At 37.2% G+C, this 23990-nt stretch overlaps 1 protein-coding gene across 2 annotated transcripts in view; it reads left to right on the top strand.

The window, feature by feature from the left end:
* SLC39A8 (solute carrier family 39 member 8) overlaps positions 1 to 23990 on the top strand; it is a 72975-nt gene that overhangs the window by 33748 nt on the left and 15237 nt on the right. For both annotated transcript variants that reach the window (XM_072810744.1, XM_072810745.1), the window contains exon 5: positions 321 to 488. In XM_072810744.1, coding sequence (XP_072666845.1) covers positions 321 to 488 — 168 coding nt within the window. The remainder of the gene's footprint in view (positions 1 to 320; positions 489 to 23990) is intronic.

Below are 23990 nucleotides of genomic sequence, written 5' to 3'. Positions count from 1 at the left end.
CAATATATTGAAAAGTATAAGAGAAGCAATTGATTCACAGTGTAGAATTTGGAATAAGGACCAACAATTTAATGTTAAGAAAAATGTGCCCAATTTGCATTCATTCATGTTCATCAAAATAACAAGGCATAGGTACCCTAACATGAAAAAACAGAATCTAATAAATGAAGATACTTTTAATCTAAAAAGATTACTTTACAGAATAGATATACACATTTTCTCTTACAAATAAAAAGCACTAAATTCTCTACTTTCTTGTATGTGTGAGCCATCATTTTTTAATTTTTATAATCTCTTCCTTTTTAAAATTTTTCATGCAGAATGATCATACCCACTTTAGAAATGATGACTTTGGTCCTTCTCATGAGAAAACTCATCAACCTAAAACATTACCTGCCATCAATGGTGTGACCTGTTATGCAAATCCAGCTGTCACAGAGCCTAATGGACACATCCATTTTGATAATGTCAGTGTGGTATCTCTACAGGTATGGTGATTCCATTTTCTCTTTACTATATTGCATCCTTTATATAATGTGAAGACTTCTGTCAATACAACCAAATCAGTATTATACACTTAAATGTGTCTGATTTATTCTATTATATGTGGGATAAGTGAAATGTAAGTCTATATTCTTTTTCTAATTTTCCTCCATACCCTAAACAAGTGAGTTCAGCAAGAAATTGAGGGTTACTGGATCTGAGACTTCATTATTCTTTAAGATTATTTAACTATAAGTGTGAGTTACTTAGATTTATATAGTAACATGTAGCAAACTTAATCAGAGCATTTCTCTTATTTTGGAATTCTTTCAAGATCCCAAACCAAAAAATCCCGTTGAGTAATTTTAGAACTGCAAGAAAAAAAGATTTGTAAGCTATTAAAATTGTGTTCATTAATTAATTGATTTAGAATTTGTATCCCCACCTTCTAAATAATGTTAATAGATATCATTTGTTGAGTGAATATTATATGCCAGGTAGTATGCTAGGCATACTAATTGTTTTATCGCATTTACCTTTTATAACAGTTATTCAAAATAGGGTTTATTTTCTACATATTAGAAATATTTTGGTTTCAAGTGATGGATATCACACCCAAATTATCTACGCAGAAAGGAAACTTTATTGGAAAGATAGGGGGCTGTCTGATGCAACAGCTAGGCCAGAGGAAGAGCAAGAATCTAGGAACAATCAGAACCATTAGAACTCCTGGTCTTCCTCCTCCCTGTATGTTAGAGTCATTCTTTCACTGTGCACTGGCTCCTTCTGTAAGTGGGAAACAGAGCCACTAGCAACTCCTGAGTTTTATGTTTTACAATTTCAGCCACTAGAAGGAAATTGACCTGATTCTTTCAGCCCTAAATCCAAAATTCCTGGCAAGTGCCTCCTTGGTCTGGCTTGAATTAGATGTCCACTTCTAGACTAATCTAGAGGGTTGGCTACCTTGTATGACTGCAGGGCATATGGATGGAGTAGAGGAGTGGTTATGAAAAAGGGATACTAGGTGACAAGATCATTGATGTTCACAACAATTCTCTCTCTTTTTTTTTAAAGATTTTATTTATTTATTCATGAGACACACACACACACAGAGTGAGAGAGAGAGAGAGTGAGAGAGAGAGAGACAGAGATACAGGCAGAGGGAGAAGCAGGCTCCATGCAGGAAACCCAATATGGGACTCGATTCCAGGACTCCAGGATCACGCCCTGGGCCAAAGGCAGACGCTCAACCGCTGATCCACCCAGGTGTCCCCACAACACTCTCATTTGACAGATGAGGAAAATAAATTCTCGAGGGTCATTTAGTTGGTAAATAGTAGATCCATAAGCCACAAAGTTAAACACAATATAAAGAAGAAAAATTGAGGGGTGCCTGGGTGGCTTAGTTGGTTAAGCATCTGCCTTCAGCTCACATCATGATCTCAGCATTGAGGGATTGCATTGAGCCCTGCATCAGGCTCTCTGTCAACAGTGAGTCTGCTTCTCCCTCCTCTTGCTCTCTGTCTGCTTGCCACTCTGCTTACTTGTGCGCTCTCTCTCTCGCTGTCAAATAAAATCTTAAAAAAAAAAAAAAAAACGGAAAAATTGAAAATAAAATCAGAGAAAGGCAGCCAAGAAAAAACAAAAATTAGAAAAAAAATATCTGGAAGAGGTTATGGCAACTGACCTGAGTTTCCTTCTGGAAAGAAAACATGATCAGTCATATACTTTGCCCCACCTGATTAAGGAAAATCTCAAGTGTGTTTGAAGAGGCCATTTTGTGTTTGCACTGAGCTAACAGGAAATTATTTCATGCAATGATACTTCCAGCCAAGATTTTGCAAAGAATATGAAAATGTTCAAGTAGATAATCTCTTACAATAATTATAGCTAACATTTATTAATGCTCAGGGATTCTGCCTAGAATGTTAAATGAATGACCTCCTTGGGCCCTAGTCATGCCTGGGAGACAAGTACTGTCATAATTCAGAGACTGTAGCTTGGAGAGATTAAATAACAAACCCAAGGATACGTAGCTCCTACACGGCAAAGCTTGGATCAAGATAGAGGCCAACTGATACAGAAGCCTGCACGTTTGTATACCTTACCAGATTATTGGGTCATGGCTCTACTAGAATCAAGATGATGACATTAGGGCTCCTGGGTGGCTCAGTCGGTTAAGCATTTGCCTTCAGCTCAGGTCATAATCTCAGGGTCCTGGGATGGAGCCCCACGTTGGGCTCCCTGCTCAGTGAGGAGTTGCTTCTCCCTCTTCCTCTGCCTCTCCCCCTACTTGTGCTCCATCTCTTTCTCTCTCCTCTCTTTCAAATAAATAAATAAAATCTTTGAAAAAAGAGATGATGACTTAACTCTTAATAAGTATTAATTTTTGTAAGGGAAGAAGATAATTTGGCCTGTGGCCATTACTTTCTGAGAACAAATAAATTGAAATGCTCAAAAGTTTGATTTTAGTTTTAAAGTTTTTGGTTTTCTGATTTATGATTTACTATGGCTAGAAGACAGGTTTGTAGTAAATATAAACACCATGAAAAAAATGGGATCTTACACATGATGCTGTTTCACATAATTTAGAAATATCAATTGAAAAGCTATTCTTACTCTACTTCTCAAAGTAATGCTAGTACACAGGCTTTCATTCATTTACCCAATAAGCATTTATTGAGTACCCACTCATTGTCCTAGACAGTGGGGATTCAGAAGCAAATGAATTCTCATGAAGCTTATCATTTATTTAGTAGACAATATAGAGAGGAGTAAAACAAGAAAATACCACATAGCAATAAATACTTTGATGAAAATAAAATATGATGATGTGGGAGTGACCGGTGGGGTCTTCTTTTTTGATCAAGAAAGGTCGGTCTCTTCAGAGATCAACAGATAATTAAATAATGAGAAAGAAGTGCCAGCCATGCAAACATCTGAGAAAAGAATGTTCTGAAATCTTTGAGAATAATCAAATGGGTTATGTACAAGGGGACTGGAAGCTAAATAGCATTGGACTTCGTGATGTCAATCTTGGAGACCAGTGGCACAATTCCATCGATATTCTGAATAGAAATGACTGTGGAGGGTGCCAGGGTGACTCGGTCAGTTAAGCTTCTGACTCTTGACTTTTGATTTTGACTCTGGTCACGATCTCAGGGTCCTGAGATTGGGCCCCGTGTCAGGCTCTGTGCCCAGTGCGGAGTCTACTTGAGATTCTTTCATTCCCTCTTCCCCTCCCCGCCAACCACTTGAGTGCTCTTTCTCTCTCTAAATAAATATATAAATAACTTTAAAAAATATTTAGACAAGTTAGTGACCCTTGCTCCAGACCCGGTAAATATTAGGCATCACAATCCATGTGGTGTGCAGGAGTATGTGTGTGTGTGTGCACGTGGGCACACAGATACTTGTACGGAAGAACACGCATATTTCCAGGACAAGTTGGAGAATAATAAGAGGCAGTTATAGGAGAACACAGTTACTCAGTTATTGCCACTAGGTGTAACTGCGGCTGTGTTGCCGTGTTCTTTTCTCTCTTTGACTACTATGTAACCCTGTGGAGAAGTCATTTCAGTATCTGTGCAGCCAAATGGGTCTTTTTCACCTGAATCTACAGCTTTAGAAGGACTGTATTTTTATTAGGTGTTGATTCCTTAGGAATGTTAGATACTCAGGAGAGTGTTAGCTTTTCTAGGCCACTAGAGGGACCATCTGGCTTATTTCTCCTGTAGTCTGTAATCAGTCTTTTTCTAAAGGAAATCTCTTGTGCTTTTATTTAGGAATCGATGCCAATAAATATAAAGTGATAGGACTCACTTTTTTTTTTTCCTAATAGAAGAAACATTAACATCAGCGATTTTATGTTTAAAATTGAGGTACAGTGAAGTGAAATATAGCTGCAAAATGTGGTGACGTTAGGACACTTCTTTTGTCAATAACTGACATGAAGTGACATTCTCCAAATACAAAGAGAACATTTTTGAGGTGCTTGGGTCTCTATGAGGGTCCAATAGATGTTAAATACATTTAATTCATCCATCAAATACTTACTGAGCACCTAATATGTCCTTGGCACTATTCTAAGTACTGAGTACACATCAATGGGATAGAACAGACAAACTTTATGCCCTTTCATAACATAACAAATATAGTGAAATGTGGAAAGAATTATTTTTAAAAAAATGTTTTATTTTTAAAAAATTTATTCATGAAAGACAGAGAGAGAGAGAGAGAGAGGCAGAGACACAGGCAGAGGGAGAAGCAGGCTCCATACAGGGAGCCTGATGTAGGACTTGATCCAAGGACTCCAGGATCACGCCCTGGGCCAAAGGCAGGTGCCAAATCGCTGAGCTACCCAGGGATCCCAGCATTCTTTTTAAAATTAAGTATGAGATAGAAAAGCCTGATCAGGAAGCCATGGATGCGGGGCTTGTCTACTGGTCTTTTCTCTTGGATGGCTGGTATTTCTCCATTCTCACTTGGAAGGGGCAAAGGTGGTGTGCATTCCTGGCTGCCCATGTTGGGAGTGGGGTGGGAGCAGAAGGGGGCACTGTGCATTTCTCACTTAATATCCCTGTCTTCAGCACTGTGTGTCATTGTGGCCTTCAGTTTGCTTTGTGTCCTCCAAGTGAAAGTCTCTTTAGTTCAATATTCTCAAAGGGCAAATTTCAGGTGCCTGGATGGCTCAGTTGGCTAAGGGTCTGGCCCTTGATTTCAGCTCAGGTCATGATCTCAGGGCAGTGGGATTGAGCCCCATGTGGGGCTCTGTGCTCAACACAGAGTCTGCTTGTCCCTCTCCCTCTGCTCCTCCCCCTGCTCTCTCTCTCTCTTAAATAAATTACAAATCTTTAAAAAAAGGGCAAATCTCTAGTCATCACTTGGGGTGGTTGCCTTGCTGCATTGTCTTGGAAGCAAAGACCTGTTTGGAAAACAGAAATCAGTTACTTTCCTATATGTGGTTATATTAGGCATTAATCAAAATGGAAAACCATGTAAGTAATAAAATTATCCAGAAGTGATTTGTGTTGATTTTGATTAACTGGTGTTTATGGAAAAGCTGGTTTAGTGGCAGACAGATGATGCTCCTAGACTGTCAGGAAGGGGACTTCTGGGTAGATCTGACTGTCAGTGGAATTTGCTCTCACTGGATCCGTCTCAATGCTTCTTGCCCCATGCATGGGCCATTTTATCTGGCTTTTGTCTTTGTGTCACAAACATTGATAACTGAATCCTCTCTGAATTTAGCCCACACTTCACTGGTATTAACTATACTTTTATGCATCTCTAGTGAACCTTTTCAAATTTTCAAGAATATCTTGAAATATCTTGAAAATATCTTCTAAAATCTTTTCAATGCTCTGCAAAATTCCCACTCCTACCATTGCTTCCTTTAGTGAGATGGAGATCATTATTTAGAATCTGTGAACTTTGCTGTTTTACCTTATTTGTTACATCCTGAAAACGGCTGTCTCCTCATCTGCTCTCCACCTTTTCATTTTTGTCAGGACTTGTATCCTTTCTCTTTTTTAAGGCCAGTTCCTCTAAAAGTATCCATTGTTCCCATGGCTTCCTGTTTTTCCAGAATATCTCCTTTCCCTATGTCTACAAACATGCTCAAGACTTTTATACCTGAAGGTATTCTTTTCTCCTGACTCTGCTTCTCCCCAAGATTTTCAACCCTACTCCTTCCCTGCACTGTCCAACTTCTTGAAGGACTAGTTAATACTGAAGACTTTTTGTCAGACATTCTTAAGTGCTTTATATATTAACTCATTTACTCCTTTCAGTAACAATCCTATGACATTAAGTATGATTATTATCTCCATGTTAATGATGTGGAACCTGATGTACAGAGAAGTTAAGTAACTTAACCAAGGTCACACAGGTACCAAGGTAGGATTTACATCCAGGTATCCTGATTAACCAGTCCATCTGGTTAACCCTACCCTGCGCTACTCTGCCTATCATTTCCATTTGGTAACTAGTCTTTATGTGCACCTTCCTCTTTTTCATCATTTTCTCAAATATTTAATCATGTATTACTTAAAAAAAATCAGTACCTGTTCTCTGAAATTTCTCTTTGGGGTGATACGAGTGATTTTTCTAGACAGTGTACTATATTCTTAGCACTCATTCTTTTTGAGAAATTCCTAGAGTTTAGCACATATTTGAGTACTTCTTGTTGGCTGAACACTAGGAATATAACAGCAGATTTTTCACTGAGAGCCATTGCCTCCGTCTTATAATTGCTCATTAGGTGGCTTCTGTGATGCTATACTTACCTTCTCTTGCCATTTTAGCTACTACTTTCCTGGTGCTTTCTCTGAAACTCCTTTTCCTTGTAGGGCAACTGGATGTGGAGGAGGAAGCAAGGGTTTTGGAGTGACATGGGCCAGTGCTCACATTTCAGCTATAAATTGTTCATTATATGATTTAAGGAAAATCAATTAATGAGCCTTTGTTTGCCCTTCTGTTAAATGATGAGCAAAAATCCTTAAGCTAATGATTTTTTGCAAAAATTAAATAATTTGTTTTGGGTTAACTATGTAACAGTGTCTGGCACACTGTATGCTTGTGATAAATACATGTTTCTTTACTCCCATTCATTAGTTTTTATCCTTCTCTTTTCTTAGTTTGTAATCATAGTGATCTCATAAAATCCTATCAGTGGAAATTTCATTCCTCTGGGAATAACTTCTAAATCTATATGCTTAATTATTTACATATCAACCTTTCCAAAAGGCCTGCTTGTACTAAGTCATAAAGGCTTTTGAATCTATTTGCATTTTTCCACTGGGAAACACAAAGTAACACATTGAAAGGCTAAAACATACAGAATTTCATGCTTTCTCAGCTCCATTATTTACCTTTTTTTATAACTTAAGTACTTTTTCTAAAAACTAAAGTTTGATTTTTAAAACTTGAAAGCCATCTGATAATAAAGACAACCTTCTAGATATAAATGCTTTCAAGTCAGACATTGACTTTCTGTTAAATAGACTAAGAGAGTTTGAAACATTTACTCTCACTTAATGGACTAAAACTTTAAAGTCTAATTTAATTTGCCATTTGAATGATATCAGTTTTTGTACCCCAGATTCTTTCTTTTAAGATTTTATTTATTTATTCATGATTGACACAGAGAGAGAGAGGCAGAGACATAGGCAGAGAGAGAAGCAGGCTTCGTGCAGGGAGCTCAATGTGGGACTCGATCTCAGGACTCTAGGATCACGCACTGGGCCGAAGACAGGCACTCAACTGCTGAGCCACCTAGGTATCCCGGACCCCACATTCTTTATCAGAGTTGTTCAGCTGTGCACTTATAAATCCAGTTGTATCTGTCACACTATGACACATTCTGTTCATTTGAAAGGACATTCTAAAGGATGTTCCTAAAGGAAATCCCTAAGGAGGGACTTTGGGTTATCTGCTGGGACTCCTTAAATGAGCCAATCATTTGGCCAGCTAGGACATCTCTGATTTCACTCAGGGAGGCTGGTATTACCACTGACACATTAACAAAAAATGTTGGTACTACCAATTACTAGACCAGCTGAGAGAATAAAATAAGTTAATGTATATGAAAGTGCTTTGAAAAGTAGTCAAACCTGTACTATTTAATCTATTTGAAAGACAGACTGTTGCTTAAGGGTTTCAGTCAGGGACTGCTATGGTATCCAGATGAAAGGGGAAAATATAAGGTAGTTTCCCAATAAAGATTCAAATGGAAAAAAAAAAAGATTTAAATGGTTACTATTCTTCGTGAAATTTATAATTTTAATCAATTGATATGTGCTATCAAGTCCATGTAAGCATAATTAAAATATTATTAAATTTGACTTTTGAGTATAACTTGAAGATTTTTAGGACTTTCTTTTCCCTTTGTATATGGATACAAACACAATTTAATTTCTGTTGAATGAATGAATATCTTGAAGTAAAAAAGAGGAGAGAAAAGATGTTCAAAGACAAGACTTTCCAAGAGAAGCCTTCTCAGCTTCCCTAGAAATTACCAGAGATATATTGAGTAATTCCTGTCCTACATATTGTTTGCCAAAGAATCCTTAAAATACTCTCAAAAGGTCCTACTCACAGTGGACAGAAAGAAACCTTTTATGAGGTATCAGGATAAGATGCCAAAAACGTCTTGGTTTTGAACTTGATTTATAAAACACGGAGTTTTCCCTTCCTCCTAAGGGAAACTACTATGAGTTCTAACATTATATGGTAGTTTTTCATAAATTATGTAATCATTTGTATCTTCCTTCTTTTGCTCAATATTACATTTGTGGAGTTCATTTATATTGTTGCTTATAAGAGTCACCCATTCATTTTCATTGCTTTATAGTATTCCACCATATGTATATATTCATGACATCAGTTTCATTATTGTGAATTTAATCTTACCATATCTATTCATACTCTTATATTTCTATTTATCCATATGATATATTGAACTTCACATTTTTAAAACTAAGTAAAAATAGTATTTTGGACATTTCATTGTATAACTTGCTTTTTTTTGCTCATATTTTAGTACTTATATTTCTACTTCATTTTAACTGCATGATGTTACTACTACTTGTTTATCCATTTCCCATGACATTGATAATTTTTTTCCTTTTAGCTTTTTGCTATAACAACAATGCTGTAATGCACATTCTTTTTTTCTTTGAGAGAGAGAGAGAGAATCTTAACTAGGCTCCACATCCAGTGTGGAGCCTCTTGTGGGGTTTGATCTCACAACTCTGAGACCATGTATGACGTGAGCAGAAATCAAGAATCGAGTGCTTGACCTACTGAGCCACCCAGGTGCTCCTGCCATGTACATTCTTATCCATGCCTCATCAGGTTTCCATGGAGAGTCTGTCTAGGACTGTGATGGGTGTTAGTGGCACTTCAGGCAGAACAATTCTTTGTGTTAAAATGCCCTGTACATTGAAGGATATTAAACGTTGAAGGCTCTCAGGGTGCTATTTATCAGACGTAGCACTCCAGTCATTAATAACAAGGGAAAAATAGCCCCCATTACCCTCACATTTCTAAATGACCTTGGGTGACATTAGGTAGTTTCTGATTCAGAATCATTGATCTTTTCTCAACTTGAGCTTTGTGAGACAAATTTTGTAAGACAAGAAAATGATTTAAAGTGACTATTTTCTCTCATCTTTTGAGGATGGTACATAGTTAATATCATTGTACATGCACAGAAGAGAAAATAATTTATTTTATTTATTTTTTTAATTTTTATTTATTTATGATAGTCAGAGAGAGAGAGAGAGAGAGAGAGAGAGAGAGAGGCAGAGACACAGGCAGAGGGAGAAGCAGGCTCCATGCACCGGGAGCCCGATGTGGGATTCGATCCCGGGTCTCCAGGATCGCGCCCTGGGCCAAAGGCAGACGCCAAACTGCTGCGCCACCCAGGGATCCCCGAGAAAATAATTTATTAAGCATGAAGGATACCTTATGGCATTAAGACTTGTCTTGCAGAACATCTGTGAGAAAGATTGGGGTATATAGCTAGACTTGTAAGAAATGGGTCATATATACACCTATAGTTCTACTGAATACTAAAAAATTGCTCTATAAACTGTTATGCTTTTTTTTAACATTCTTATCGAGAGCAGAAAAGAATTCACTTTTTCTTCACATCTTTAGCAATACTTGGAAATTTCAGACTTAAAAAATTCGTTGCCGGTTTTAACGAGTTTGAAATGTTATCTTTTTGTGATTTGTCTTTGTATAATTCTGATTACTCGTGAAGTCGAGCATCTCTTTATCTGCTTATTGGTCATAAGTTTATTTTTGTGTTTCCTGTTCACCTATTTCACATATTTTTTGTTGAGTTTTTTTTATCAATTTACATTAAAGAAAAAATTATTCTGATGTTTGTTAAAATGGTGAAAAAGACTTTAGTCTAGACTATAACAATGTGGGTGCACTCTATAGAGGATGTGGATTGGACTCAACTTGGAATACAGCAAAGCCAGCTGAGGATTTGTAGCTAATGAGCAGAGTGAAGGGCTCAATGGATAGGAAATCACTAAGAAGAGACATCAAGGATAGGGGACCTTTCACAAAACTGACTCTATACATTCTTGCTACAATTGGACCCTGCAAGGACACACACAGAAACCCAGATTGATGCCTTGATGACAAGAGGGCTGACTGAGGAGACTGACTGAAGGTTGGTTGAAGAATCTTTGTCATTTGCAGGAGTTTATATATATATATATATATATATATATATATATATATATATATATTCTAGATCCTACTCTTCATTGAGTAAATGGATTGAGTAAATGGATTACACATATGTTCTTAAAGTCTGTGACTTCTTTTCACTTAGTTTGCCTTTTATTTTTATAAAGTTTTAGGGGTGCCTGGGTGGCTCAGTTGGTTAAGTCTCTCCCTTCAGCTCAGGTCATAATCCTGGGGTCCTGGGATTGAGCCCTGGATCCCTGTTCAGCAGGGAATCTGCTTCTCCTTCTCCCTCTGCCCTGCCCCCCCCTCTTAGTATGCTCTCTTTCTCAAATAAATAAATAAAATCTTTTAAAACAGTTGTAATTTTAATGAGGTCAATATATTAATACTTTCTTCACATTTTCTATGCTCTGAATCTTGTTTAAGAAAGATTTGCCCTTTGCCAAATAAAGAAGAGATGTTTCCATACTTCTAAAAGTTTTAAGCGTAACATCCCATGTGGAATTTTTTTTTGTATATGATATAAGAAAAAGATCTAGTTTTTTTTCTGTGTAGATAGTCAGTTATCTTAGCTTCTTTATTGAATAGATCATTTTATCTCTGTCATATATCAATTTTCTATAGATCAATGCATCTGTATCTGGGCTTTCTATTCTCTTTTGTTTATCTGTATAAAAAATTTCTGGTCCAATACCATACTACCTTAATTATTATAGTTTTTAGTGTGCATTGAATCTCCTAAGACAAGACTCCTGTTTTTTTTTTCTCCATTGAAATTTATCTTTGTTCTTCTGTATCAGTATGATACGGAGTTTTGAAATTTTTATTGACATTACATTGAACTTAGAGCTCCGTTGAAAGACAGCTGACATCTTTATAATATTTCAGATTTTCCTTGTTTTGTGATTTTTCACATGAGTCTCTTTAAGTTTAAAGCGAGTTCAGTTAGATGTATTCCTAATTATTTGTAGCCTTGCAGGTATTCCAAGTGTTATCCTTTTCCTACTATATTTTCTTTTCCTTTTTTTTAAAGATTTTTATTTTTAAGTAATCTCTACACCCAACATGGAGCTCAAACTTACAGCCCTGAGAACAAGAGTCACATGCCAATTAACCAGCGAGGTGCCCCCCTAATATATTTTCTAATTGAATATTACTGGTATGCAGAAGTGACAAACTTCATTTAGTAACTGTATCCTGCAGCATTGCTGAATTCTCTTATTATTTCTTGTATTTTAATGCTTATTCTTTTGGATTTTCTATGTAGACACTGAAGAACAAATAAGTACATTTTTTTTTCTTTTCCAATTGGGCAAAAAAATTCTTATTTTTCTTTTCTCATTACATTGGTAAGGATTCCTGAGATAATACTGAATAGAAGTTGTGATGGTCAACATTTTGTCTTGTTTTTTTTTTTTTTTTTTTTTTTTTTTTTTTTTTTACTTGTCTTGTTTTTGACTTTGATGGGAATGCTTCTAAATTCAGTAGGTTGCTTGTTTTAGTTTTTTAATAGATATCCTTAATTAGATTAAGAAAATTCCTTCTTATTCAGAATTTACTGTCATTCTCAGTGTTAGGTTTTATTGGATTTTTTTCTTTTCCTATATTATAGCCAAATATTGATAATCTATAACTTTTTCTTTTAGAATTGAGGAGTCTTTAATCAGGGTGAAAGACTAAATGAATAAATTATTTTCTCACAAAAAAATAGTGTCACTTCCGAACTACAGTATTATTTATTAGATGTAATTGATTAGTAACTTTTAAAACTTTGTTTCATCAAAAGAACTTGAGTCAGATGGATTTGAGTTTAAATTCTGATTCTGACAACTAATCAGTTTACTTAACTTTTCTAAAACTTACTTCTTCATTTGTAAGTTTGAAAAATCTCTACCAGTCAGGATTATTACTAGGATTAAATGAAATATTTAAAAAGTAATGAATAAGTATAGGTATGCAGTAAATATTAAATCGTATTACTAGTATGGCCATACTATCAGACATCACCATGTTCCTGAGAAGCAATGGGGATTAGGTGAGAGTAACAGTGAATGTTGTATGAGGACTCAAAGCCATAAAGTCCTCAGTTCAATGGCAGAATATTGAGCAGTTCTGGAAAGGAAGCCTTGGTAGAAATTTGTGTGATCATATATATGCCAAGTTTTTAAGTACTTGTCAACTGGAAAGAGGAGAGCATTTTATGCATTTTATCTCCTATGAAGATATGGTCAGAAAACATTTTAAAGATTCAAAAGTAGATGGCTTACTTCAATGCAGGAGCAATTTATAGCTAAGAGTTATATTAATGAAGGTTTCTGGAATAGAAGAGGAGAACAGAGCTTTCATCACAATTTTCAGAGAACAAAACCAAGTAGTGAGTTTGAATAAAGGATCTGGAGGCAGTTGAATTGAATTTGAATGTTGATTTGCTTACCTTTCAGAAAAAAATTCCCAAAGTCCAGGTTCATTAGAAGAGACTTTGGTGGATAAAGTCCTGTATACTAGGCAGTACTATCTTCAGGGACATTAGAGAGAAAAAGTGGAAGAAAATGGCCAGGCATGAGGTGGTGCCAAGTTTCCATCTGTGATTGAAGAAACCCTGTATAGGTACTCCATTGTATAGTAGATCCTCCCTGATAAGATGTGTCTTTGTTTATTTTAACTCCAGCACAGAGTATTGAAGGTGAGTAATAGATCAGTGTCCACAGTAATAAGTTTACCTGAAGATGGAGAACTGGTGTGGGGTGGGGAAAGAAAATCTTGGAAGAGTTTTCAAGAAAGAGGAGATTGGGAAAATCTGCCCTGATGGCTGGAATTACCGGCAAGGAGAGAGTTCTGAGGGATATTTAGAAGTGGCGCCAAATGTTGAATAATTCCTTCCTCAGTGTTTTGGAAAAGGCTTTGGAAAAGAATGCATACATTTGCAATGCTTCTGAAGCCAGATATAGCTACCTTTGGAGGCATTAGTATGCTGCAGTTGGCTGTTAGGAGAGGAAGGCCAGATTTAATAAGTACAGAAAAAGACTAGAAAAGTGAACTATTTCAAGGAGTTTGTCATTGAAGGGACAAACAATATTTGGGAAATCCAAGGGAGATTTCATACAGGTAGGAAAGCTGAGTGGACAAGGAGAGCTAAAGATGCAGAAGAGAATGGAAGTCATGGTAAGAATATCTGTTGGAGCAAATTCCTAGAAAAGAAACAAAGAAGGAATTAGAACACAGGTAGAGTTACTGATCATGAAAATGAGAAGGGGTCCTATTCTGAGATGGAGTGGAAAGTGGAGAAAATATCTGTGGAGTAGAGGAGAAAGAACGTGAGACAACTTCCATCTCAGGCAGGTGGGAAGTAGCGGTGAAAGAGTATGGGGTTGGGGAAAAATGGAAAAGGTTTGGACTGGACTCTGTTAATGTGGTGATCAGAACAGATCGAAACAGATTGCTGAGCAGAAAGGCAGAATTCTCAGCCTTGAGCCTGTGTCCTTACTTACAAGGATGGGTATGTAGACCTTTACAGTCTTGTGTGATGCCCACAAACTTGGGCACCGCTTTGCACACATGTGAGACAGAGCAATAGTCCATCTGCATAGAGTCCCACAGTATTCCAGACAGGGAGAATGACGTGCTTGCTACCTTCAGAGGCTAGAGGATTCAGGGAGCCAGGTGGTCACATACGGGAGTAGCTTGCTCCTACATTGAAGTTCCAGAAACATCATTTTGCACTCTATCTCCTGGAAGGCTGTTTCTGCGCAGATTTTCTTTTCTCTAGGCTCTAAAACATAGTATCAGGTAGAGCAACCCATTAATACTCATGTTAGATTTTTAATACTTGTCACTCCTGAATAATTCACAGCAATGAGGGTGATGGCGCTACTCGGTGTGATGGTGGTGGTACCTATTATGTGCAGGAAGTATATTCAGGACTTAACAAATATTACTCATGTACAACCTTGATTGGTAGTAAGTGTGATGATCTCCGTTTCATAGATGAGGAGATTGAATTTCAGAAAGGTCAGAATTTAATTGAGTGTAGATTGATCACACTCTCTTAACAAAGCTAAGTTGCTTCCTGATTTGCATGCTTCTCATCAACTAAAATGACTGCTTTTGATGAAATCCAAATCTAGGTAGATTTTTGTGAGAAAAAAATTCTTATGTACTTGACAGGCATCTACCAGGTACTTGGTACTCCTTACAGTTACTTATAGACATGTAAAAAAATAGTTAGAATACAGTGTGATGAGTACTGTAGTGGGGTGTACATAAGTTGCTGAGAAAGTTGTGGCACATGTTAGGGTGGGAAGTGGTGCAAGTGAAGTGAGCATGGGTGCTTTCCTGAGAAGGTGATGCTTTACCATCTTGAAGGACAGGTGGGAGGTTGCTAGGTAAATAAGATTTGATGAAATGGTAACCAACCTGCAGAAGATACTTCCAATTATTATTTTTAAACATTTGGCCATTTAAATTTTTGAAAAATTTAGGGAAGTGTGCCTACAGAGCATTCTTAATTATTCCCCTTAGGAAGCTGCTTGATGAAGCGCATTAACTTTTACAACAGAAGAATCTACATACTCACCAATTATTATATACAATTTAAAGGGGTTCATGAACCCATTGAAATGTTCCTATAACCTCCCAACTAATCCTCTCTGATATAAAGAGATATTTGAAAAAAGAAGATAAATGCCTAAGGGTAAGAGTGGGTAGCACTATATAGTAGGTGCTTTATAGCTGTTATTATGTTTGATTCATACAACAGCCCTGTAAAAGAGGTATTAAATTAATTTATGCATGAATAATTTAAGACTCTTAAATCACTCACTCAAGTTCACCCAGATAATAAATGGCAAAGCTATAATGAAATCCCTTCTTATGGTCCTGAGTCCCAAGTCCATGTTCCTTCCACACACATGAGACTAACTTCCTCATGGGAACATTGCTATAATGTGTTCCAGTTTCTAACAAGTAACTTAGAGGTGAGCTTCTGGAGTACAACTTGTGGTGAGTTGAGGATTGTCTGCACAGTGAAACCTCCCTATTTTTGATTCTACTAATCTGTCCTAGGTGATGAATTATTATTTGTTATATTTTGTTTATATGCTAGGTTATGTGCTGGGCTGTAGATTATCTTGGCAGCATCTACAAAAATTGCTTTTGAACAATTTGTAGTCAAGATGCATCTAAGGTTTTTAAGTTATCTAAAGAAATAATAACCAAGTTGTTTTTATGTAATTGATATGCTACATTATTCTTATCCATACAATGTGGCAGGTTTTCTTAAGGACCTCTACCCACCCTCCACCATGCTTGCTGTGGAAGCCATTTGTTGGTGTGAGTTCCAGAAAGCAATAATAGTGTATTTATCTAAACACACTCTATACTAAATTGCTTTCACTAATCAAGCAGGACTTATCCCTATTTAGAAGAATTAGTGAGAATTTACTCAATTAGGCTTGATGTCAAGTTAATTTTCCCCCTATTAGTATAATGAAGAATTGCTGTCTTGCTCTGTCATGCATGCTGATTGATAAAAAAATTTAGAATGGATGCCAACACATTTTTCTTTTTATAAGTGAGGAAGAAATTGAGGAGGTTCAAGTAAATTATTCTGGACATCAGAAAGTTGCTTAATTATTTTGTGTAGAAAGCCCAGTTACAAACCAGCATAAGTGATGGAAGAAGGTAAATACATATTCTATTGCTGGTGTGTCTTTAACATCAGCTTTTTCAAAATTTTTTGAAGATTGCATTATAAAGGACGTTTGTATCATAAATATCAGACTAGCCAACATAGGCCTCTGTCTTTTCTTTGACTTCTGTTATTTGCTTATTTGAAAATATTTATAAAGTACTATATTCTTTGCATGCTACATCTTGCAGTTTGGGACTAATGGATCAAGACCTGGTAAGTAATTTTTACTCAGTGGATTGCATGATGGAAAATTTGCCAAAGCTTGAGTTGTTTTATTATAATAAATGGAATTTATGTCTCAGGGAGAAGCAGTTGGGGAGGTAGAATTTATTCTATATTCAAATATTCCAGGTTGTATTTATTCCATATATTTAAAAATAACTATTCTAAATTAGAAAGATTACAAAGTGAAACCATCTTGCAAATGAAGTGTGGTCGTACCGAAATGTTTTTGGTTTGACAATACTACACTACTGAGTATTAGCAGATTAGCAGATTGTTGCACACACACACACACACACACTCACTCATCTGTAGATATTTATCTTTTTTTAAAAGATTTTATTTAATCATGAGAGACACACATCCACACACAGACAGAGAGAAAGAGAGAGAGAGAGAGAGAGAGAGGCAGAGGCACAGGCAGAGGGAGAAGCAGGCTCCATGCAGGGAGCCCGATGTGGGACTCGATCCTGCGTCTCCAGGATCACGCCCTGGGCTGAAGGCAGCGTTAAACTACTGAGCCACCTGGGCTGCCTGATACTTGTTTATCTGTCTCTCTATTCGTATCTATTCAGTTTTATGTCTGAGGCACATGTCCAGTCCAAAATATCACTTTTATAACTATTAATACCTCTCTGATAATCTTAGTGAATAAAAATACAATTGGAGGTGTTTGAAGACCGAATTAGGTGTTCACTCTTAACAAATGTACCAACAAGTTAGAATCAGATCATTGATTGGGTGGTAAAATTTGATTTTACTATATGTCTACTTTTTAGATAGGGGATTTCAGTCTCTTTCTGAGGATCTCATTCCAATTAAGTTAATAACTCATTTATTTTAGTTAAGTGGTGACTTTCTCCTATGTTTAACTTTGTTTGCTGTTTTAATCAGTGGATCAATTTATTCAGATATATTGTAAGTTTTAAGTTCTTATCAGTAGAGAAGACAGAGCCCAATGTGTGAGTCTAATGATTTTTGAAATGGTTGAGAAATTATTGCTTTATATTTCTGTTATCAGGTATCAGAGTATTAGAAGTAAAAAAAGAACAAAATTTATTTTATTGAGTCTTCTTCTTAAGAATACCAAATTGTTTAATGAAAATGACTTTATTTAACCTTTATAGCAACTTAATGAAAGTGCATTAAAGTAAAAAAAGTTCTATAGCTGAGAAAGTGCCAATAAAGATGATCTTTGCAGGTTCAGTAAATCTTGCAGATCTTTGGTCTAATACTTTCTAGTTCATCCATTTTAATTACTAGGTTATAAAGTATGTATCAGAAAAACAGAGGTGAGGGATCATCATCAATAGTTTTCTAGGCTGCAAAACAAATACTTAATCTAGAGGTAGTTTTACTTTTTTTGCAAAAATCCTTTACTGGGAAGAAATAGTCCCCATTTTCTCTGGATTCTTTATATTTTTTGTGACTTTGACCAAAATTTCAGAGTCATGCAATGTATATATTAAAACAATATTGGTAATCTTTTTTTTTTAAGGATTTATTTAGTTATTTATTTGAGAGAGAGAAGGCATGCATGAACAAGCAGAGGGAGGGGCAGAGTGAGAGAGAATCTCAAGCAGACTCTGTTCTGAGTGCGGAGCTCACCACAGGGCTTGGTCCCAGAACGCTGAGATCATGACCTGAGCTGAAATCAAGAGTCAGACATTTAACCAACTGAGCCACCCAGCATCCCAATAATGACAATTTTAAATTAGGACTTCTGTGAAAACATTCATATTCTGAATGACATTCTAGTCTATAGGTCAAATCAGTGAACCTATATTAAAGGGCAGGAGATGGTATTCATTTATTCATCCTGTTGTTCACTCACTTGTCACGTATCACATGATCACCTCCCCAGTGCCATGCTCTGTTCTATGCTCTGGAAATACTGTGGCAAATTAGAAAATATTCCTGCTTTCTGACACTCTTTCTATTCCAGTGGGTCTCACAGCTCAGTATCCTAGTGTTACATATGATGTTTAAGAAATTAAAATGTGGTGGCGTGATGATGTTTGGGTGGCTACTTTAGTTTGGGTGGTCAGGGACACATTTAAACTAAAGTTTGAACCATAAAAAGCAGCTATCCATGCAAAGATGAGGGTAAAGAAGGTCACGGCTGAGGGAACAGCCAGTATAGGTCTCTGGGGTGGGGGGAAGAGTTTGGTGGGTTTTAGCAATAGAAAAAAGGTCAGAGTAGCTAGGGCACAGTAAATGCTGGTATACCAGGATACTGGAGAAAATTCAAGATGTAAATCTTTCTTCAAAGTTTTCTTGTATTCTAGAACTTAAATATATCGATAACCTCAAATAAGTGCCTGGTTCTAAAATTACATTTTGTTATATGTAATAAACTCAGGAAGGCATAGTTAAGAAAACAACTACATTTTTCTATCCATAATGCGATCTGTAAACAACAGGTTATGGATTTGAAAGCCTAAGGATGGTGTCTTTTCCCTGCAATGACTGGAATTCTTTTCAGTGCATATGAAGTGTTAGCAAACCTCAGAACATCAGCTTAGTGTATTCTGCTCAAAACCAGAAGTATTTGAATCCCTGGTACCTAACGGAATGGAGGCTGGCAACAGCAGTAAAATAATCTATTATTGTAATAATAAACCACTGAACTCAGAAATTCTTACCTGAAAAAAAACAGTTCTTTTGAGCAGTCTCTGGCTTTTATTGCACGGGCTTAGGAGCCAAATCATGTGGGTTCGAATCCTGGCTTTTCCATTGTTAGCTGTGTGGTTTTGGTCAAGTCGTTGCCAGTGGTATCCTCATTGCTTCATCTGTGATTAGGGTGTTAGAAGTACTCATCTCATGGCAGTCAGGAGAATGCTCTGCAAACAGTAAGCACTCCTCAGTGTTAGTTGCATTTGTTGCTACTACTCTTATTTTTATGCCTCCTTCTCCATCAGTCTTCTGAGGTGAGTCTTGTAGAGGGAGATGCAAGATGGCTGCTGATAGAAATCTTCTGCTCTTTAACACCCTTACCGAACACCTACTAATGTTAAACTCTGGGCTGAAATGAAAACAAATCCATGCCCCCAGGAGCTTTTGACACCTTCAACTTTTAGTCCCAGAGGATTGGTAAGGAAACAAAAGATAATAGAACTGCTTCTGTACTTTTAGTGGGGTTTTTTTTTTATGTAGATGAACCAAATTTGGAATTGACTAATGAACATTCTTCTTTCTACCCCCTTCTCACGTTGTGTATGAATGCTCATGTTTGCTCCATGGGGAGATCGGAGTAGATGCTTCACATGGCAATGATTTGTGAGAGGAAATGTACTTTTACTATTCTTCTACCTTTCTTTGGACATTTCTTTGGACAACAAATATTCAGGGTGCCTGCAGCAGTGCTAGATGCTGGGTGAACTGGGGTGAACAAGAAAGAAAATAAAATTCCACATCTCCTAGAAATCACGAGTATGCTTGCTTGGCATAGATGTTTAAATCCTGTCTGCTCCTCTCTAGAGGTATGACTTTGGGTATATTATTTAACCTCTTTGTACCTTGGTTTTCTCATCTGGAAAATGGGAATAATAACCACCTAGGGATGTTGGGAAGAGTAAATAACTTGTATTGTTAATGTTATCATTATTACTATTCTGTGCCAGTGAGTATGTCCTATATCTTTCATGCTCAATTCTCCACATAATTCTTCTTAAACTGAAAAAAAAAAAAATTCTTCTTAAACTGGTGAGCAGATCTTCAGAGGGAACTAGGTCCTGGTACCCTTATCCCCTGTACATTTCCACTCCCCCTTTTCCAAATATGAAGTAAATTGGCCTCTATTTTTCTGAACTACTGAAATATAGATCGGGCTGCTGGCTGCCCCCTCACAGAGAACAGCTCTTTATTTCCAACTCTCTGTTGCTCATTTTCCTTTCTATCCCTGGCTGATTCCTTATTTCTGAACACCTCCACTAGCACCTTAGTTATCTACTCGGTCACAGTGACCACAGTTAGCTCTCGCTCTTATTTCTCCTGTCATCTCTCTTTCTTTGCCTCTTTTCACTTTTCCCAAGCTTCTTGCCCTAAGTGGCTTGCATTTCTAGATCTTCTCTGCCAATCAGAAAGCACTCCTTCCTCTTTTAATGGCTGGTTAATCAGTCATTTGTATTACATTGGGTGGGATCTTCTACATTTCAGTTCTTTTGACATAACTCATGTCAAATGGTAATTACACAATGCAGCTCCCACATGGGTCTGGTTCCTCTATCACACCCCAACCTACCCCTTTCCCTTGTCTGAACTATTCTGGAAGCCTTGAGGCTGAGCTATGTAGATATTTCTGGATTTGGGGAAAACTACTTTTCAAGAGCCTGGCAACATTCTTCAGCTTACATTAAAACTTAACCAATTTCCTGGTGCCTCTGGACTCCCTTTAAGACTTCTCAGTAACAATGAGAGTTGTGTGGGCTGGGGTGCACATTATACAGGCTTTTTATAAGAAATGATATCCTGCTTCCCGAATGTGTCAGAGAACATTAATGCTATTCCCATCTGTAGGAGCAGTAGGCAACCTTTTAAAGTGGTGTAAATAGTCCATTAGGATAACTGCAAATACTTAATTAGTGTATACTTTAAATTCCATTGGCAAAATAGTAGCATGTTTCTTGAAACCTGTCAGATTTCTCCTAAGTAATTTTTTTCAAGACAGTAAAATGATATGGTCCCAGACTGAAAATGAAAGGCAATTATTTCAACTCCTAAAGACCAAAACAACTTTACTCACATTCCACTGAAGGGATGGAGGGAAAGGGAACAATTTTCAAGGCTTCTGGAAATTGTTATTTTCCTGTTAATAGTTGTTTTCATTAGCAAGGGGAGTTTTGGAAATAGTTAAGAGATTTTCCAAAACCAGATGACTAGAGACTAAGTGCATTTGAATTATGTTTGGTTGCATACATTAAAGATAAAATTGATTTTTAAAAAGATTTTACTTATTTATCCATGAGAAAGAGAGAGAGACAGAGAGAGAGAGAGAGAGAGAGAGAGGCAGAGACACAGGCAGAGGGAGAAGCAGGCTCCATGAAGGGAACTCGATGTGGTACACTATCCTGGGACTCCAGAATCACGCCCTGGGCAGAAAGCAGGCACTAAACCGCTGAGCCACCCAGGGATTCCCGATAAAATTGATTTCTTCTTTCTTATATATATGAAGTTTCATTTTGGTTATAGTAATCTGAGACTGACTTTTCTGGGCCAGAGGAAGGACAAAGGAACCATCAGCTATAAAGTACATTAAGATTACTAGAAGATACTGTAATAAAACCAAAGCCCACTAAAATTTTACATTTGCTATTTTTCAAAAATTTTTATTATTTATTTATTTATTTATTTATTTATTTATTTATTTATTTATTTATGAGACACACACACACAGACACAGAGGCAGAGACACAGGCAGAGGGAGAAACAGGCTCCATGCAGGAAGCCTGATATGGGACTTGATCCCCGGTCTCCCGGATCACACACTGGGCTGGAGGTGGCGCTAAACCACTGAGCCACCTGGGCTGCCCTTATTTTTTATTTTTATAGTAGGAGAATGAGGGAGGGAAGGCCGGAGGCAAAGAGAGAGAGAATCTTGAGCAGGCTCCATGCCCAGTGTGGAGCCTGACGTGGGGCTCTATTCTCACAGCTCTGAGATCATGACCTGAACTGAAATCAAGAGTCAGACGCTTAACTGACTGATGAGCCATCCTGGCACCCTTAAAATTTTACATTTGTATGGCACTTAATCTTTATGATATCTTTGTATCTATTTAACCCTTTTTGTAATCTTCATATCTATATAATCCTTTTTATAATTTTTCCCATTAAAATGTATTTGATGGTATATGTAGAGTCTGTGAGCATTCTCTGTGGAAGAGCTTAGGTTTTAGATCAATTGTGTTCTTTACAGAAAAAGGTGGCACATTCAAATAAGGATAAATAATAAATAGGAAAGGGAGAGTTTACAAAACTCTGAGCAAGGTTAAGCAAACCATTAGGAAGAGTGCAGTAAAACTGGGACTTAGAATAGTGGAGCTATGAGTAATCTTATCAAGCTATGAATAATCAAAGAGAAAAGGGAAGGAAGAAGTTACTAGAGCCTAGGAGGTACAGAAAAACACTGTACATGGGACAGTGATCTTCATCTGGGTGAAAAATGCATGTCCCCATCACAGAGACTGCATAAATCCCATCAACTACTGTGTGGTGTATCATCCCTGTGTGATAGCAATTCAGTAATAAGCAATCTAGAACTAAAATGTTGGCCACCACTGGTATTCTTAATATAAAATACCAGGGGATGGAAATAGGAAGAAGAGATGCAATTAAGGAATATAAATTTAAATTGTAGCTGATCCTAGCTTCTGTAGATGGTTTCAAGGCCTAAGTTGGTAATTATAGCTGCCTCCTTCCACTAAACCTTCTATATTTACCTCACTGTCTGGCATCACCTTGACTGGTAAGGTCCTTTTCCAATTGAAGTGACCCAGACCTTCATTCCAGCCAGATCTGAGTCCTTGGTGGTCTGGGTCTTCACTGGGTTGTTGCTGTTGTTCCCTGATGAGGATCATTGGGAGGGGAGTATTAAGAAGTGCCCCACTGAATTTCCTGAGTTCCAGACATTGTTCTTATCTTTATTCTGTAGCAGAAACTCAGGTTTTCCTGCTCATTGGGTGTCATTATCCTAGGCAATATAGCGACCCCCTCATCTACCTATTGGTTTAGGGATATAAAGAACTTTAAATTTCCTGGGGTAATCTCCACTTCCAATGAATTGGAAAATGACCTTATTTTTTAGTGGAAGAATTGTTCCTTGGACGTTAGGATCTTCAAACTCACCAAGTCTAAGGTGTTGGGGATGAGAAGCAAGAATACTTCAGGTGGGTTATTAGGTGTAAACACAAGATGGGTCACCCTAACCTCCACTTCTAGGTCCCTGGATCTGTGTATCCTTTACAGCAGTGATAGCCTCATGTATTTGACTGGTGGTGTAAGGCACATATCTACATCCTATGGGCAGAACTCCAACCTTCCAGAGTTTTATCTCTTGGCTTATACCCTAGCTGAGCCTTCAGTAGGGCATTCTATAATTCTGTCAAGCTAGTTTCTTCTATGAAGGGGCAGATGATAGGATTTGTGAATTCTAAGGATTGAGCCCACCGTCTCACTTACTTTGCTTCAAAATGGTTTGGAGACAATTTATATGGGTTATCTTGGCTATATATTGGGCATACTATAAATCTGTGAGTGATGCTGCTAGCAGAAACACTGCAAGTAGGGAAGGCATATTAAATATGTCTATCTTTGTGAGTGAAGAGTATCCCCTTATCATGGGGAAAATCATTAATGTGATCACCCTGCCTCTGTGTGTAGCCAGCTG

This window comes from Canis lupus, chromosome 33, assembly GCF_048164855.1.
Source record: "Canis lupus baileyi chromosome 33, mCanLup2.hap1, whole genome shotgun sequence".
Taxonomy (NCBI): domain Eukaryota; kingdom Metazoa; phylum Chordata; class Mammalia; order Carnivora; family Canidae; genus Canis; species Canis lupus.
This window is presented reverse-complemented; position numbering and strand designations above follow the sequence as displayed.